The 16,221-nt window shown below is 40.0% G+C and overlaps 1 protein-coding gene across 5 annotated transcripts in view; it reads right to left on the bottom strand.

The window, feature by feature from the left end:
- Nucleotides 1-820: 820 nt before the first annotated feature.
- tpcn2 (two pore segment channel 2) overlaps nucleotides 821-16,221 on the bottom strand; it is a 55,380-nt gene continuing 39,979 nt past the window's right edge. For 2 of the 5 annotated variants that reach the window (XM_043705353.1, XM_043705352.1), the window contains exons 21-25: nucleotides 13,230-13,323; nucleotides 12,936-13,018; nucleotides 5,739-5,820; nucleotides 5,140-5,228; nucleotides 821-1,558 (exon numbers count right to left, since the gene is read on the bottom strand). In XM_043705353.1, the coding sequence (XP_043561288.1) occupies nucleotides 1,471-1,558; nucleotides 5,140-5,228; nucleotides 5,739-5,820; nucleotides 12,936-13,018; nucleotides 13,230-13,323 (436 nt within the window). In that variant the 3' untranslated portion in view covers nucleotides 821-1,470. Of the gene's footprint in view, nucleotides 1,559-5,139; nucleotides 5,229-5,738; nucleotides 5,821-11,009; nucleotides 11,724-12,935; nucleotides 13,019-13,229; nucleotides 13,324-16,221 lie in introns of those variants that run through there. The other 3 variants (XM_043705354.1, XR_006313881.1, XR_006313882.1) reach the window with 3 other exon arrangements.

A 16,221-nucleotide genomic window follows, 5' to 3' on the forward strand; every position in this document is an offset into this window, starting at 1 on the left:
GGGTAGATACCAGTGCTCAGAAGAGCTGAGAACCAACAGGAACAGAACACTACAGTTTGGGAAGAGGCAGATAAAAATTAAAGAATTTCAGTATGCCATCAGCAACAACTCCAGATACCAACCTTCTTCAGGAATTCCTGAAGGGCTTATGCCTGAAATGTCGATTCTCCTGCTCCTCGGATGCTGCCTGGCCTGCTGTGTTTTTCCAGCACCACATTTTTCAACTCTGGTACTCTAGCATCTGCAGTCCTCACTTTCGCCTAGTGAAAAGTCTATGTCTGTTTTACCTGAACCTAAAGGGAGTGGGTTAATTTATCTAGATTTGACTTTTCTTATGCCAAGCTAACTGCTGTTGATGGCAGTAACCAGGGAACACCTATCATTAGGCCAACTCTCCTGTCTATATATCTACCCAATGCAAATGTAGCCATCTGCAGCATTGGTATTGAAACCCAAGTCAGAGTACTGGCTAGGAGTTCTGTGATATTACCACGACAGCATTATGTCCCACTAAATTACAACATGGTAAAGGTAACTCCATTTGCCACCAGTTCTACCCCCCCCCAATTCTGTATCAGTCCTTGACCATGTTAAATGGGTTTGCATCCACTGGAGCTTCCATGAAGCCAGAGCTGGCCTGTGAAGGAATTTAGTCTCATCTAAAAATACTTACCTGTTTCATTTCACACCCATTTGTGCAGCAATCTAAGCAGATACCATTACTCTGGCCTACTAGTGGAAGGGTGGTACAAATACCTTTCCTGGTAATCCAGAGTCACTGCACCAAAGCCATTTGATAATCAAACACTTTACAGTCACATTTAGACAAAATAGCTCTTTATTTTACATTAAAAAAACTCATTCTGCCACAGGCCAAGCTTCATAAACAATTGACTGACAAAAGTTTAATAAAGTATCTTTCAGGTAGAAGCTAACAAACAGGTTCTGGGATAGTGCAGAATATATTGATTGACCATTTGCGAGTAACAAACCAGTTTCAGTGTTTAAGATGCAAGTTTTTTTTTTAAAAAAAGTGAGCACCAGAAAATCTGTAAAAAAGTGAATTACACAATAAAAATGTGGACAGTTTTAATTCAATTTTCTAGGTGAATATACAGGTTTATAAATATTTACTGTACCACAATTTTCACCAATCTTGCAGTAAACATCTGGAAAAGGAAGTCAGTATTAAAAATCAAGGTGAAGAATTAAATTTTAAAATGAAATCCCAGTTACATATATAGTGTTTATATAGAAAGCATGTGGTATTTTACGAAGACACTTCTGGTCCATTAAGTGCTACTGACATCTTCAGAGTTATTTCCTGTTTTTGTGCACTGAGGAAAATTGCAGAGTCAGAATTGGTCCATTTGAGGGGAATGGTTAAGTCCATTTTTAGGCTCCTTTACAGCAAAACCTGGATGAGCAGTCACCTTGTCTGTCAAGCATTTGGATACAATCCTGACATGACTAAATGGGCCCTCTTGGTAGATGAAGATGTGGATGTTGTCGCAGTCTCTCCAACAAATCTTCTTCAGTTGGTTCCTCAAGATCATCTCTAAAATTCAAAAAGAACAGAGATAGTCTGAAGATATTAATTATGGCTAAAGAACACAAGCATCTCAGAAGGTAGAAATTCTCAATGGATGCGAATGGATCTCTTCTGTGCAAAAGAAAAAGGGTAGTTAGGAAAAGACACACAAAGTTGAAGAATCAGGGTGACAAAGCAAAATTAATCTGTATCTTTTTAATTACACAAATTCAGAGTACATTTATTTTACACATAATACCCAGCAAATTTTAATATAAATTGATAGTGCTGAGTTATGAAGCTGAATACCAGAACTTTCCAGGTATAGGTTTCCAGGACCCATCTGGTCTAGTGACGATGAGGATAGCCATCGTCTGGTTTAACTGAAAGGGTCACTTGTGGTAAAGAAAGTATATAGTTTATTCTATTTGTACAAGTATATACAACGTAAACCACATTGTATCAAATGGTGTCAGGAGGACTAGGTCTGCAGCGTGAATCCTCCCATTTTCATGATTTTAGTAGTCGTGCTTATAGCACTCAGTATTAACCCTTTCAAACCCATTAACAACTGCATGTGCACGTATGGGAGCTTCCACTAAAATAAACAAAATTGCAAAGTCTGGTAAAGAAAGTAAGCTCATTTCCCTGCCCTCTAATTTTGAAGGATACACATGAAACAAATAATTTAGCTTAAACACCAAAAATGTAAACCCAAGAAAAGGATCCAACAACCCCAAGAAAATGACCCCTGGTTGACCAACTCAGCTACATCTGTTCATGAAAAACTAATTCATTCAAAATTCCATCGTGGTTGTAGAGTTGTGATGTCATCAAAGTGAAAACCTCCACTAAAAATTCAGAATTTTGGGAAAAAACACTTAACCCTGACCCAGGTTAGGTAATAATGTTCCAGTGGTCTGACATTGGAATTGCATGTCTTGGTAACCTACCAGAATGCTTTTTAAAGAAAAACACTAACCTATATTGCTATTTTCATGATCACAGGCTGTTCAATATGCTATAATACCAATGATGTACTATTTAAGCCAAGTCACTGCTGTAATGCAGGAAACCCAACTAGTGGATGCAGCATGCTCCAACTGACAGTGTGATGAATAGCCAGCGAGACGTGTATAAAAAGGCATAAATATTGACCACAAACTAGTGATACATTGTCCTGTTGGTTTTCTTTGAAATAGTGCCGTGGGATCTATCCCATTGAGGGCAGTTGAACATCTTTCAAACGTCAACACCTCTGACAGTCCAACACTCCTTCAGTACTACACTGGAGCATTAACCTTCAATTTTTGTGCACAAGTCCCAGCACAGACTTTGAATCCAGAACAATCTGAGACAGCAGAGATTCTACTAATTGAGCCATAAACCTATTTTGAAAACCTTTAAGATGTCAACCGGTAGAAATGCATCCTGGTAACTGCATTGGTAAACAACCAAAGCATCTTTGTTCACCAGAGTAAACTGCTCTTCTCCCAAAAATCAGAGGATGGTGGTGCTGGGAATGCCACATTTCATTAAAAACAGTGCTATTTTAAACTGATTTAGTTTCAGAACAGAATGAGATGAGGAGCTTCAAGGATAATTAATGCCAAGGATGCAAAGCTTGTGTGCAGAAACTCCATGCAGACAGAACCACGGAGCTAAAGACAAAAAGGTACCATTTTCTCCTCCTTGGAGGTGGGATGGGGAAATAATTGGCTACACTAGCCTTACGGGTGAGAAGATCCATGGGTAACTTCTGTGATCACCCCCCCAATTAAAGTCCTTAAAACGTTCATTAATAGCCATGCAACAGCCTCAGCTCACCACCTAATATGCATGAGAAAAGTGCGTAGTTTCCGGATGAGAATATCATGGTGCTTGGGTCAATCTGGGAACAGACTTGTTTATTTTTGGGGTGGGAGCAGGGGTATCAACAATCACCAGCCTTGCCACTAATCCCAAAAGATATATTCCTGGACTTTAGGACCCAGGGGCTGCTCACCTCCGATTGGTCAGCAGTTTCTGCCCACCCAGGTTGATGAGCTCTCAAGCTGATTGACGAGCAAAGAACTCAGATTTTCTGTGCAAGAACAGCAGAGGGAGCTCAGGTTCAGATTTAAACAATACTGAAGTGGGGAGTTACATGGTTGAGGGGGAAAGACAAATTCTTTGGCAAGAGTCACTTTGGACAGGTTCCAAGAGAACAATGTCCACTTAAAAGGGATGGTAGAACCATGGGAGATTTGCAAAACCAAAATAATTAAATTGCTTAAGAAAACTCAGCAGATCTGGCAGAATCTGTGGACAGAAAGCCTGCCAGATGTAGAGTTTCTCTGACATGTTTTGGTTTGTTTCAGATCTCCAACATAGACAGTCCTTTGTTTTATTCAGAGGAGATTTGCAGTTGCTTCAAAATGTTTATAGGATGGTATTTTTGTTAAATTGCCTTAATATTTAATGCTTTAACTTTGTTACAGCAAGATGTTTAACACATGAACCTTGCGCAGCTCATTAATTCAAACAATAGGTGTACAAATTTCTTTGAAATTTGCTGGCATTTATGAGCAATATAACAGCTTCAACACAGAGTTCCAGTTCATAAAGGATCAACATTTGTAAAGTCTACAGGATTGTTGACAATTTAGCCAAATAAGGACATCAGTGCATACATTGGGGATTCTACATTAGATTTCCTATCTTTTTTTTCTTTCTTAATGCATTCCTTAAAATGACGTCGACAGTTAGTCTAGCTCACTGCCAGACCTATCTTCCCTCAGTGTCCTTTTAATCAGGATAATGTTGTATGAAGAGGATTCAAACACACACCCCCTCCACCCCTCAAAATCTATCCTCAAGCACACTACCTATTTAAAGCATTTAGCTTTTGACAGGTGAAGCTAAAATCAGTAATTAAGCACTTTGCTTTAGTTTTAATCAAAAGTATTATTGGTCTGAGACAAAATCTTGCCATAGGGATCCTTAGATGGATTGGTCAAGATTAGAAATGCGCTATCACAACTGGATAGGACTCTCCATCCTTCTCCACAGTCCCAGCCTTAAAGTCATCTCAGCAACAATTGTCATTAATACTGCAAAGACATGGCCAATCAGATACAAATGGCCAATGTTGCTAATCATTGGACCTGTATATAGGCCAATGTCATTGTCAATAGGTCAAGAAACCCAAAGTGTCTTTCAGTTGAAAGTGTATCAAGGTCAGTTGTTCCCTGCAATTAGCAAAACAAGCAAAGTAACCAGGTTAAACATACATGGGTATGGTGACAGTTTTAATTAATCATTCATTAATCCATAGTGGATTAAGATGTGCAGATGCTGGTTGGAGTGAGGTGGACAAAGTCAGAAGTCACAACAGCAGGTTACAGTCCAGTAAGTGACTTCACCTGAAGCAGCAGCGCTCTGAAAGCTTGTGATTTTAAATAAACCTGTTGGATTATAACCTGGTGTCATGTGTCTTCTAACTTGGGACTAAATCAAAGAATTGGGCCTTTTTAAAAAACAAAATGAAAGAGCAAGTGATATCTTGAGTTTTGAATAATGCACTGCAGTGACAATAACCATCCATACAAGTCAGTAGGGAAACTTACCTGAACATATCCTGCACACTCATCTGATATTCTGACTCCTGATCAGAGAAGGATGGGTGATAAGTCCGATCCCATTTATGGATAAAGTTCTGCAATTATTTGAAGCAAAAACAAATCAAAACCCTGCATCAATTTCCAGGTCTCACACCACATTTAGTATTACATGGGAACAATGAGGCCCACATTGGGATAATTCCATATCTCTTCCTTCAGGTCACTGCAGAAGTGGCAAAAAGACTTAAAACAACCAAATGCCTGGAACTCCTTTCCGGTATTCATGGAACTCCGAGGGGAGAGTGAGAAAAAGGACAAGAAAACAAATGCAAAAATGTCAATGATAATACATACTTAAAAGGCTGAAGAGTAACAGCGGCAAACATGTGCCATTAAACATCCTGGGCTACAATAACAATTGAAAAGTTTTTTATTCCAAAACAGGTATTCATTTCCACTCAAGGAGTGCATTCCTTTTTAATTGAAAACTCAAAAATATAAAAAACCAAACTGCTACAACAAGCACTTGGTGAACAAGAGTTTGTGCAGTCACCAGCTTTTTTGTATTTACGTGGGAATTGCTAAAGCCTCTCCTCAAGACTTACCTCAAGAATCAGAGCCACAAAGAGGTTAACCCAAATGACAGAAGACACCAGCCACCAAGCTACAAAATAAAGTTTGGACCACCTGCAAGATCAAAAGACTTGTTTTAGAAATTAAACACGACGCCAACTATAATTAAACATGGCTTACAAAAAAAAGTTCTTAAAGACAGCAATTTGTACATAAAGAAAATATTCATATTAAAAAATTGAGACAGACTAATTGGTAAATTAGATTGCTTCACAGCAATTGGCTCTTGGTGCTGACTGGAGACAAAAGGAGCTATGTGCAATTCCACAAGTTACTGGCCAAGGCCATGTGACTCATCTTCATGCTGGCTTCCCACTTAAGATTCCAATTTCTCTACATTCTTCCCCCCCTCTCCACAGACCTTTTAAACGTTATGCATCTCCATAAAGCTTTTAAATACAAATCCTGTTAAAACATCACTATCAACTTGGTAATAGTCACTTGTTGAAAGTGTAACATCATCCAGCTCATGAATAGAAATACTTCTAGATCACATCTACTTCTGTTGGACAAACCTGAAGTTCAACTGATTAAATTTACGCAGGACATTGCTATTGAACCTCCAAAAGTAAAAATTACAATAATTTGCAAGAAAACCACTGGCAATAATTTGTACAGGAGGTACAGCAAAGCAATTCTGAAGAATCATCATATTTAATGCAAAAATTAGTTCAATATACCACAAATTCAAAGCATGGAAAGGGTTTTACAAGAACATAGATGAGATGGGGAACTCAGTTATAAGGACTGACAGAAGTTGGGACCGTTCTCCTTGGAGACAAGGCAGCTAAGACAGATCGGATAGAGGTTTCCAAAATCCTTCTGAAAAAGGAGCAGGGAGAGAGGGCACAGATTGAAAGTGATCTGCAAAACAAGCAAAGAGAGTGATACTCATTCACTTCTACTTAGATTTGTCATGGTCTGTTTATCATTTCCCGCCTCATCTGTACTGATTTTAGATTAGATTCAAGTGTGGAAACAGGCTCTTTGGCCAAACAAGTCCACACCAATCCTCCGAAGAGCAGCCCACCCAGAACCATTTCCCTCTGACTAATGCACCTAATACTATGGGCAATTTAGCATGGCCAATTCATCTGACCAATACAACTTTGGACTGTGGGAGGAAGCTGCAGCACCCAGAGGAAACCCACACAGACACAGGGAGAAAGTGCAAACTCAAGAGGCTGGAATCAAACCTGGGACCCTGGTGCTGTGAGGCAGCAGTGCTAACCACTGAGCCACCGTGCATGATTTACTGCATCTTTCCCAAATGTGGCCCCTTGCCCTACTATTTCAATATAAATTCCCACCCTCCCAGTTGTGGTTCACTAAATCATGGCAAAATACACAGACTACTGTTACAGAATTAATGAGAGTAAAAATCTAAAGTTAAATTGTGCACCAAGACAGAAAGCAGAACCATGTTCAGGTAGATTGTGGTAAGGTCACTGGGCTAGTACTTCAGTAGTTATGCTCTTGGGACACCGATTTAAATCTCACCAGGGCAACTGGCAGAATTTAAACTCCATTCGGCATTCAATTAATTGTTCACAGAGTGTAAACATACAAGGAACAAACTCACTAAAAGCTTCTGTAAATAGGAGAGAGAAAGATAAGCAAATACAAATAGGTTGTTAGTCATAAATGGAGGCAATAGTGAGGGGAAAAAATGGCAGAAGAATTGAACACATTGTCTTCACAAAAAAGACGACAAATCATTTCCTCAACTTAAGGAAACCAAAGCTCTAGGGAGTGTGAGGAATTGAATAAAATTAGTAGGAGTTAAAAATAAACTAGAAAAAAGTTAAGGCTGACAGTCGGATAGTCTAAAACCCAAAGTACTAAGAAAATAGCCCTGGAAATAGTAGAAAAGTTAAAAAATCAACACCAGATTAAAGTCCAACAGGTTTAATTAGAAGCACTAGCTTTCAGAGCACTGCTCCTTCTTCAGGTGGTTGTGGATGAAGGAGCGTCGGTCCGAAAGCTAGTGTTCTTCTAATTAAACCTGTTGGACTTTAACCTGTTGGTGTGATTTTTAACTTTGTACACCCTAGTCCAACACCGGCATTTCTAAATCTGGAAATAGTCGATATACCGCCAATCACCTTCCAAATTTCCAAGGACTTCGGACAAGTTCACAAATTGGGGGGTGACAAACATGATCCCATTATTTAACAAGAGAAAACAAAGACTTACAGACCAAATAAAAAAACTGACTGGATACTGTAAATCAAACAAATTGCTGGAAAAGCTCAGATCTGGCAACATCTGTGAAGAGAAATCAGAGTTAATGTTTCAGGACCAGTGACTGGTTGGTGTCTAGTTCTGACAAAAAAAGTCACTGGTTCCAAAACTTGAACTGATTTCTCTTCAGATGCTGCCAGACCTGCTCAGCTTTTCCCAGAATTACAAGCCAGTTATAGCCTAACTGGTTGAAGCGTAGGTAGACAGAGCTAGTGAAGGTGGCATTTAGCACGCTTGCCTTTATTGGTCAGTACATGGAGTATAGAGTTGGAGATCATACAGCAGCTGTACAGAAAATTGGTTAGACCACTTTGGGAATACTGTGCTCCATTCTGGTGTCCTTGCTTTGAAACAATTAAGGAGACAAAAAAGATTTATAAAAAGGACATTGCCAGGATTGGAGGGTTTGAGCTATAAGGAGAGGCTGAATTGGGTGGGAATATTTTCCCAGGAATGTCAGAGGCTGAGGGGTGACATTATAGAGATTTATAAAATCACGACAGGCACTGATGGATGAATAGCCAAGGTCTTTCTCTCAGAATAAGAGATCTCAAAACTAGAGGGCATAGGTTTAAAAGGTGAGGAGAGGGAAGATTTAAAAAAAAAAAGGGACCCAAGGGGCTACTTTTTTCATGCAGAGGGTGGGGCATGTATGGAGTGATCTGTCAGAGGAAGGAGGGGTTGGTTCTATACAACATTTAAAAGGCATCTGAATGGGTATAGGAATAGGAAGGGTTTAACTAGTACAGCAAATAAGACAACTAGTAGATATGGTGTATTTGGATTGAGAAGGCCTCACATTTTTAAAAAAATGAGGCTACTCGACAAAATTAAAGCAAACAGGATTGGAGATAACATTCTAGCATGAAAGGAAAATTGGTTGATAGATGGCAAATATACAAGTTTTGTGACCACAAAACTGGGCAAGATTGAGAGGAGGATGCAAGGAGTTGGGAGCCTGAATAAATAATGGCAGATGTTGTACATGGATAAAATGCAAAATCATACGTGAATTTCAGAAAGACATTACATAAAATGGCAATATGTTAGGAAACGTGATGTACTCACGTACTCTAGCCAATGAAAAATAAACAGGCAGATGTTGCAAGCAACTAGGGAGGTAAAATGCACACTGGCCTTCATTGCAAGATTTGAGCTCAGAAGTAGGGATGTTTTATTGCAATTATACAGGGCCTTAGTGAGACCACACCTAGGAGTACTACATGCAATTTGGTCTCCCAGCCTAAGAAAGGATGTATTTGCTGTAGAGGGAGTGCAGCAGAGGTTCATTAGATTGATAACGAAAATGGCATGACTGTCTGGAGCAGAGTCTGCTTTAACTGGACCCATAGTCACCAGAGTTCAGAAAAACAAAAGATGATCAGTTTGAAATGCATAAAATTCTAAGCACCCTAAAGATGAGATATTGGGAACACATTTCCACTGACTGGAGAGTCTCACATCAGGGGTCATGGTCTCAGGATATGGAGTATACCATTTAGACCAAGGTGAGGAAACATTTCTTCACTCAGTGTGGTCTACCTCTTGAACTCACTACCAAAAAAGTTGAATCGGCTAGGTCAGAGTATATTCAAGAACCGTATATTAAAGGCATCAAGGAGTGTCGTGACAAAGTGAACATATGGAAAATGACAAAAGGATCATTTATCAGATTAAATTGCAAAACAATTTCAAAAGGTGCTAGGTCTGCTCCTAACTTTTAGGTTTCTAAATCTCAAAACAGAACTAGCCTCAGTAATGGTGACAACAAAACCACTGGTCAATTGCGTTAAGAACACGTTTTGTTCATTCATGCCCATATCTGGTCCTGCTTAAATGCAACTCCAGACTCTCAGCAATTTACCCCCGAGCGTGGGTTGCCTCCAGGTGCTCCGGTTTCCTCCCACAGTCCAAAGATGTGCAGGGTCAGGTGAAATTGCCATGCTAAATTGCCCGTAGTGTTAGGTAAGGGGTAAATGTACGGGTAAATGTAGGGGTATGGGTGGGTTTCGCTTCGGCGGGTCGGTGTGGACTTGTTGGGCCGAAGGGCCTGTTTCCACACTGTAATGTAATCTAATATCCACAAGTAAACCACTTAGCTCAGGGAAAAATCATGGGTGGCCAATAATTACTGGTCTGGCCCACTGCCTGTGGAAAAAAAAAAAGATGTATGCATCTTACAGGATGTCAGTGTGATTCCAAATAAACTTGGTGGAATTAGTCAACTGCCACATTGAGTAATCTCAATCTACAGTGAAGTTCAGTTTCCTTGCAAAAATTAGTCATGGATGTTTGCTAATGCTTAGATTGTACACTAGATGGTGTTTCTTGATTAAGTAAATTCTAGATGGCCCAGAGGGGGAAGACAAGAGGGGAAAAAAAAGAGAAACAAGACCAATAGAAAGTGGAGTTGCAGGTAGTTAGGATAGTGAAGGTGGTGTTTGATATGCTTTCCTTTATTGGTCAGAGTATGGAGTACAGGAGTTTGGAGGTCATGTTGCGGCTGTACAGGACATTGGTTAGGCCACTGTTGGAATATTGCGTGCAATTCTGGTCTTCTTCCTATTGGAAAGACGTTGTGAAACTTGATAGGGTTCAGAAAAGATTTACAAGGATGTTGCCAGGGTTGGAGGATCTGAGCTACAGGGAGAGGCTGAACAGGCTGGGGCTGTTTTCCCTGGAGCGTCGGAGGCTGAGGGGTGACCGTGTAGAGGGGTGTGGATAGGGTAAATAGGCAAAGTCCTTTCCATGGGGTTGGGGAAGTCCAGAACTAGAGGGCATAGGTTTAGGGTGAGAGGGGAAAGCTATAAAAGAGACTTAAGAGACTTAAGTGTATGGAATGAGGTGCCAGAGGAAGTGGTGGAAGCTGGTACAATTGCAACATTTAAGATGCATTTGGACAGGTATAATGAATAGGAAGGGTTTGGAGGGATATGGGCTGGGTGTTGGCAGGTGGGACTAGATTGGGTTGGGATATCTGGTTGGTATGGACGGGTTGGACCGAAGGGTCTGTTTCCATGCTGTACATTTCTAATTACTCTAATTCCTTAATAGCCCCTCAGGAGAAAACATAAGCAGTGCAGATAATCAGAAAAGTTGCAATAACAATACACTAAAAGCAAAGATTTGTTAAGCTATACTTATTGGTTCACTAATGACAAATGGTGGAAAGAAACATACCAACTCCATGTTGGTGCTGTCCCTTTGCACCATTTCCCTTTGTTTCAAATGCCAAGATTCTAAACTCAATTTCCAGGTAAACTCTGGTTGATGTCGTTATCACTAAATTGAACACAAAACCACAATATTGGTGAAGCCTCATGAACATATAGTGTCTGACTAATAGTTAAAAAGTCAAAGTAATCTATCAAGCCAGAATTCTTTCTTGGATCTGACTTGCTCAATATTACCATCACCCAACACATGTGCAAGACGCAAGGCAGAACAACATTTGGCAGGTGTAGAGAAATTGCCATGGAAAAGGCAGTTAGGTGATGACTGAAAATTAACTGACAAGAGTTAACTCCTTCATTTAAATTTAAACATGAATCAGCATGTCCTTCAGTATAAAGTGGTGCTCCCTTTCATGTTTGTGGTGTTCTTGTGAATTAGTATGAAAGAGTCCAAGGTAAAAGTCTCCAACAAAATGGTGTTTTTCATCAACCATAAAAAAACAACACGTCACTCGAGACTATTTCTTCTCATGGGGAAATCTAGAATAAAAAAGGGACTTTTATATAAATGTTCAGTAGGGGGCAGCAAATGAAAACACGCTCCAAAAAGTCAAAAATTGAGAAGGTTTCCTTCTGAACAGGAGATATGTAAATCAAAGACCAAAACTGTTAGCTTTGTTGGCAACAATAAGGTGCATGGTGCAAAATGGGTAAAGCGAGCGTGGAGATATATAATAACATGAGTACCTGCATAGAGCACACCAGCAAATGGGGCATAATGAGGGGCAATGTGAAGTTGCTCATTTGGAAAGGAGAGCAAAAAGAACAGAACATTTAAAAAAGGCCAGAAGCTGCAAAAAGCTACAACACAAAATAAGAGACTTGGGGAACTTGTGCATAAAACAGAAAGCTAGCATGGGTGCAAGCAGGTAATCAGGAAGGCGAATGAAATGTTGGCTTTTATTTCAAGGAGGTTGGAGTATGAGAGCAGGGAAGTCATTTGGTGTGCTGTGAAGAGCTTCGGTCGCTTTAAGGAAATAAATCATTTCATTGGAGACAGTTCAGAGAAGATTTATTGGTATGGAGGGATTGAGCTGAAAATGTGTTGCTGGAAAAGCACAGCAGGTCAGGCAGCATCCAGGGAACAGGAGAATCGACGTTTCGGGCATTAGCCCTTCTTCAGGACAAAGACAAGCAGGTTTGGACTCTATCCATTGGAGTTTACAAGAATGAGGTGCAAACTCATTGAAAAATATGAAATTCTTAAGAGGTTTGATAGGGTAAATGCTGAGGGGATGATTCCCCCCTCATGGGAGAGTCTCGGAAAAGACGATATAGTCTAAGAATTAAGGAGCACCAATTTAAACACTAAAATGACAAGGTATTCCTTTTCAGAGTGGAGGTCTTTGGAACGCCATGTAGGGGCAGTGTCCTTGAGTACACTTAAGGCAATTATTGATCAAGAAGTTCTGTTGGGGAAATAGAGGGTTATGGGTAAAGGGCAGGAAAATGGATGAGAGGAATGTCAGATCAGCCACAACTCTATTGAGTGGTGGGGCAGGTTGAGGGGATGAATAGCCTTCTCTTGCTCCCATGTCTTACTGCTTTTCTGTAAAGGCAGAAGTTAATAGGGCTAACGAGTTTTCCATTTCTTCAGTTCCAACTGTGGCTCAGCAAAGGAAAAAATGCAATGTGTAACACTATTTTTGATAAAAACTATTTTCCATCCCAAATCAATTAAGGTTTACTCACGGACTTGCATATCTTGAGAAAACATCCAGAAAAACCTGCCAGTTGTTCACCACCATTAGATCCCACAGAGTGACCAAAGCAGCCTACCATAAAGAAATACAGTTGTTAAATCTCCAAGTATTCACATGTTATGAGAAGGAGGAGATTTGCATGTATCAAAAGAGGAAAATTAAAATCACTTTGGCTGGACTTTATTCTTTTCACTCAGCCTCGAGGCTGCCATGCAAATTATACGCTGCAAGCATGCTGTAGTTATTTCTGGATCAATTTCTAGTATAGAATTCAGCAACTTACAGCAAAGTCATTAAAGTTGTTGGGCCAATAACCCAGCTGTTCATAGGTACCACACTGTTGGGTCATATTCTCAGGTGAAATGCTTGCATTCAGACTGTAAAAGCAAAAAGCACAGATACCAACAGCTTCAATTTCTGTACAAAGTATGGGCTTTGGTGCCGGTTCAATGACGGATATATAGGCTGCATACCATAAGAAACTGAGACTGTATCAAACTACTGTACTTGTCTGCTCGACTGTCCAGTGGCCAACCATGCATGCAAAATTCAATGCAGTGTCTAACCTTGAACGTGATGCTGCTATTGCCCAGCATTTACTCAATAACCCCGACTGTGCACTGTATGTTTTCACGGTTTAGACTGATCTAGTTCTAGGGCTAAAGAAGTCAATAAGTATGGAGAGAAAGCAGGAACAAAAGACTGAGTTAAATGATCATCTATCACCCTACTGAAAGGCAGAGCAGAGTTAGAAATAATGGCCAACACCTGATCTAATTTTCTAAGAATAACAATTCTGTAAAACCAATTTATGGACTCAGTTGAGCTCACAGAGAGAGATTCATTTATTCTTACATAGTCCCCTGTTGTGTGCAGGCAAAACAAATGGTCTAGGAATTGCACACTTTCCTCATTGATTGTCCTTGCAGCTTTTACATTCTTTAAAATCTCTTGCTAAGATGCTGTCCAATTTACCTGGTTGGAATTTAACCAGCACACCAAGATAGTCAACAGTTCCTGCTAGTGCATGTCAAACTCCAAGCAATCTGTACCCTTGAATATTGTATTTAAAGAGTGACTTGTGTTCAGTCCTGATGAATGCAGGGCAAAAAGTTGACTCAGTGTTCCTTTTCAGCAATGTCTAAATCCAGGATAACCAGAAACTGTACTGGATAGCTGTTACTCAGCATGAAAACTGACCCTTTGGTCCAATCAGTTCAAACTGACCATGTTCCCAAATTAAACTTGTCCCACTTGCCTGCACTTGGTCCATTTCCCTCTAAAGCTTTTCTATTTAGCTTATCTATGCACCTCGTGATTTTATAAACCTCCACATGGTCACCCGTGGAAAAAAAAAAAGAGTCCCAGCCCATTTTTATAACACCCCTTCCATTCCCGGCAACATCCTGGGAAATTTTGTGCCATGTACAAAAAAGTGTTCCAACTGTACAACTGAGTGCCAAAAGGGAGTCATACTGTACTCAAAATGTTGACTGGTTTTCTCCAAAGATGCTGCCACACCTCCTTACCATTTGTTTCAGATATCCAGGGTCCACAGTATTTTACAATTTTATTTTTTCAAAAAAAAAATCATAAAGGAGGTGCACATCTTCACAAGTTAAACTTGTGTTATCAGATTCTACTCAATTTCTCCACTGTCTGATATTTCAGAAATCAAAGTTTAAAAAGCTAAGTGTATCCTGAATTGTTTTTCCCTCAACGCAGGAGAAGATGATATCTACAAAGAAAAAAACCACAAAACAAAAAAAAAGTTAGCTGAGGGCTCCAAAGCTTAACTATACCCATAGTAGTACAGCCAATAAACCAGGGATAACTCAGATGAGGGTTTTCTTGGTCCATGTTAAACTGCCTGCAACAGCAAGGACATGACAATAAGCCTCTGAATTCTGCAGAACTGTGCAATAATTAAAGAGGGTCTCCACTCCTGCTCACTAATGTCAGGTGTAAGCATGTGTGGACAACCAGTCAGTCAACAAAACCAGGGTCGAAGTTCAGCAGTGAAGTACCCAGTGATCAAACTGCCACCTAAATGGTCACTGCACATAGGCAACAAATGGCCACACAAAGATCAGGCTGCATTCAGTGTCAAAGCTAAACATTTTCATTTGAAACAAAATATGAAGCTTAGCCCATTTTTCAAGCAGTAAACTCCATCCACCCCAGTAATTTAAACTAACAAATTAAAAAAAGGTTAGACCAATTGGTCTCAAAACTCTCTCCAAAAAAGTTGCGAGACCAATTTCTCCAGCATTGTCACATTGGCATGGTAAGAAACCATATGCTTTGAGAAAATAAACAAATGGAAGCTAATCTTCAATCTTGTTAAATTCTAAGAGTTTTGTTATTCAGTTTGGGGGGGGGGGGGGGAGAGGGGGGTCAGGGGTGGAGGAGGTAGCAGGTGACAAAGTGCTCCACATTTGTAGCTGTGCAAAACAATTTTGCTTTGAGATGGAGTGTCTTTGAGTTAAGACAAGTCTGCCTGATCATAGCCCGCTGACAATAATTAATGGCAGTTTAACCAGAACTGCAAGTATAAGGTCAGCCAGAGACTTCCAGAGCCTACATGTGGAACATGTCTTTTTCCCCCTCTAAGGGGCTCAAGGGCACAGAAACAGAGACAGCTTAAAAAAGAAATTAAACAAAATCCAGATCCACTTGAACTACTGAATTGAAGAAAAGCCACTTGACTGACAACAGTGGGTCAGTGTTAAAATTAGAGATGTCAATTCAAATCATGCTTGAAATATGGACTCCATCTTCAGAATTTTGTCTACCCTATCAATTAGGCATTTTCACCACAAGTCAGAAGACAGACTTTAAGAAATTTAGTTTAAGTTGGACAGTTGATTAGAAACCTTTTCTGGTTTTTGCAGAAAATTTAAGCAGGTTATAGTAAAGGTAATTTTCTGTTAGTGACATAACAGTGTAAATTGCTTTGTTCTCAGAATTCCTAGTGTGGAAACAGGCCATTTTTCCCAGCAAGTCTACACCGATCTTCTGAAGAGTAACCCATCCAATCTCATTCTACAACCCAATTACTCTACATTCCCTTGACTAATGTGCCTAAACTACACATCCCAGAGCTTGTGGGCAAATTTAGCATGGCCAATTCACCTAACTTGCACATCTTTGGACTGTGGGAAGATACCCATGCAGACACAGATCATCCAAACTCCACACAATCGCCAGAGGCTGGAATCGAATACAGGTCCCTGGCACTGAGGCAGCGGTGCTAACCACTGAGCCACCACACC

Source organism: Chiloscyllium plagiosum, chromosome 16 (genome assembly GCF_004010195.1).
Source record: "Chiloscyllium plagiosum isolate BGI_BamShark_2017 chromosome 16, ASM401019v2, whole genome shotgun sequence".
Lineage (NCBI taxonomy): Eukaryota > Metazoa > Chordata > Chondrichthyes > Orectolobiformes > Hemiscylliidae > Chiloscyllium > Chiloscyllium plagiosum.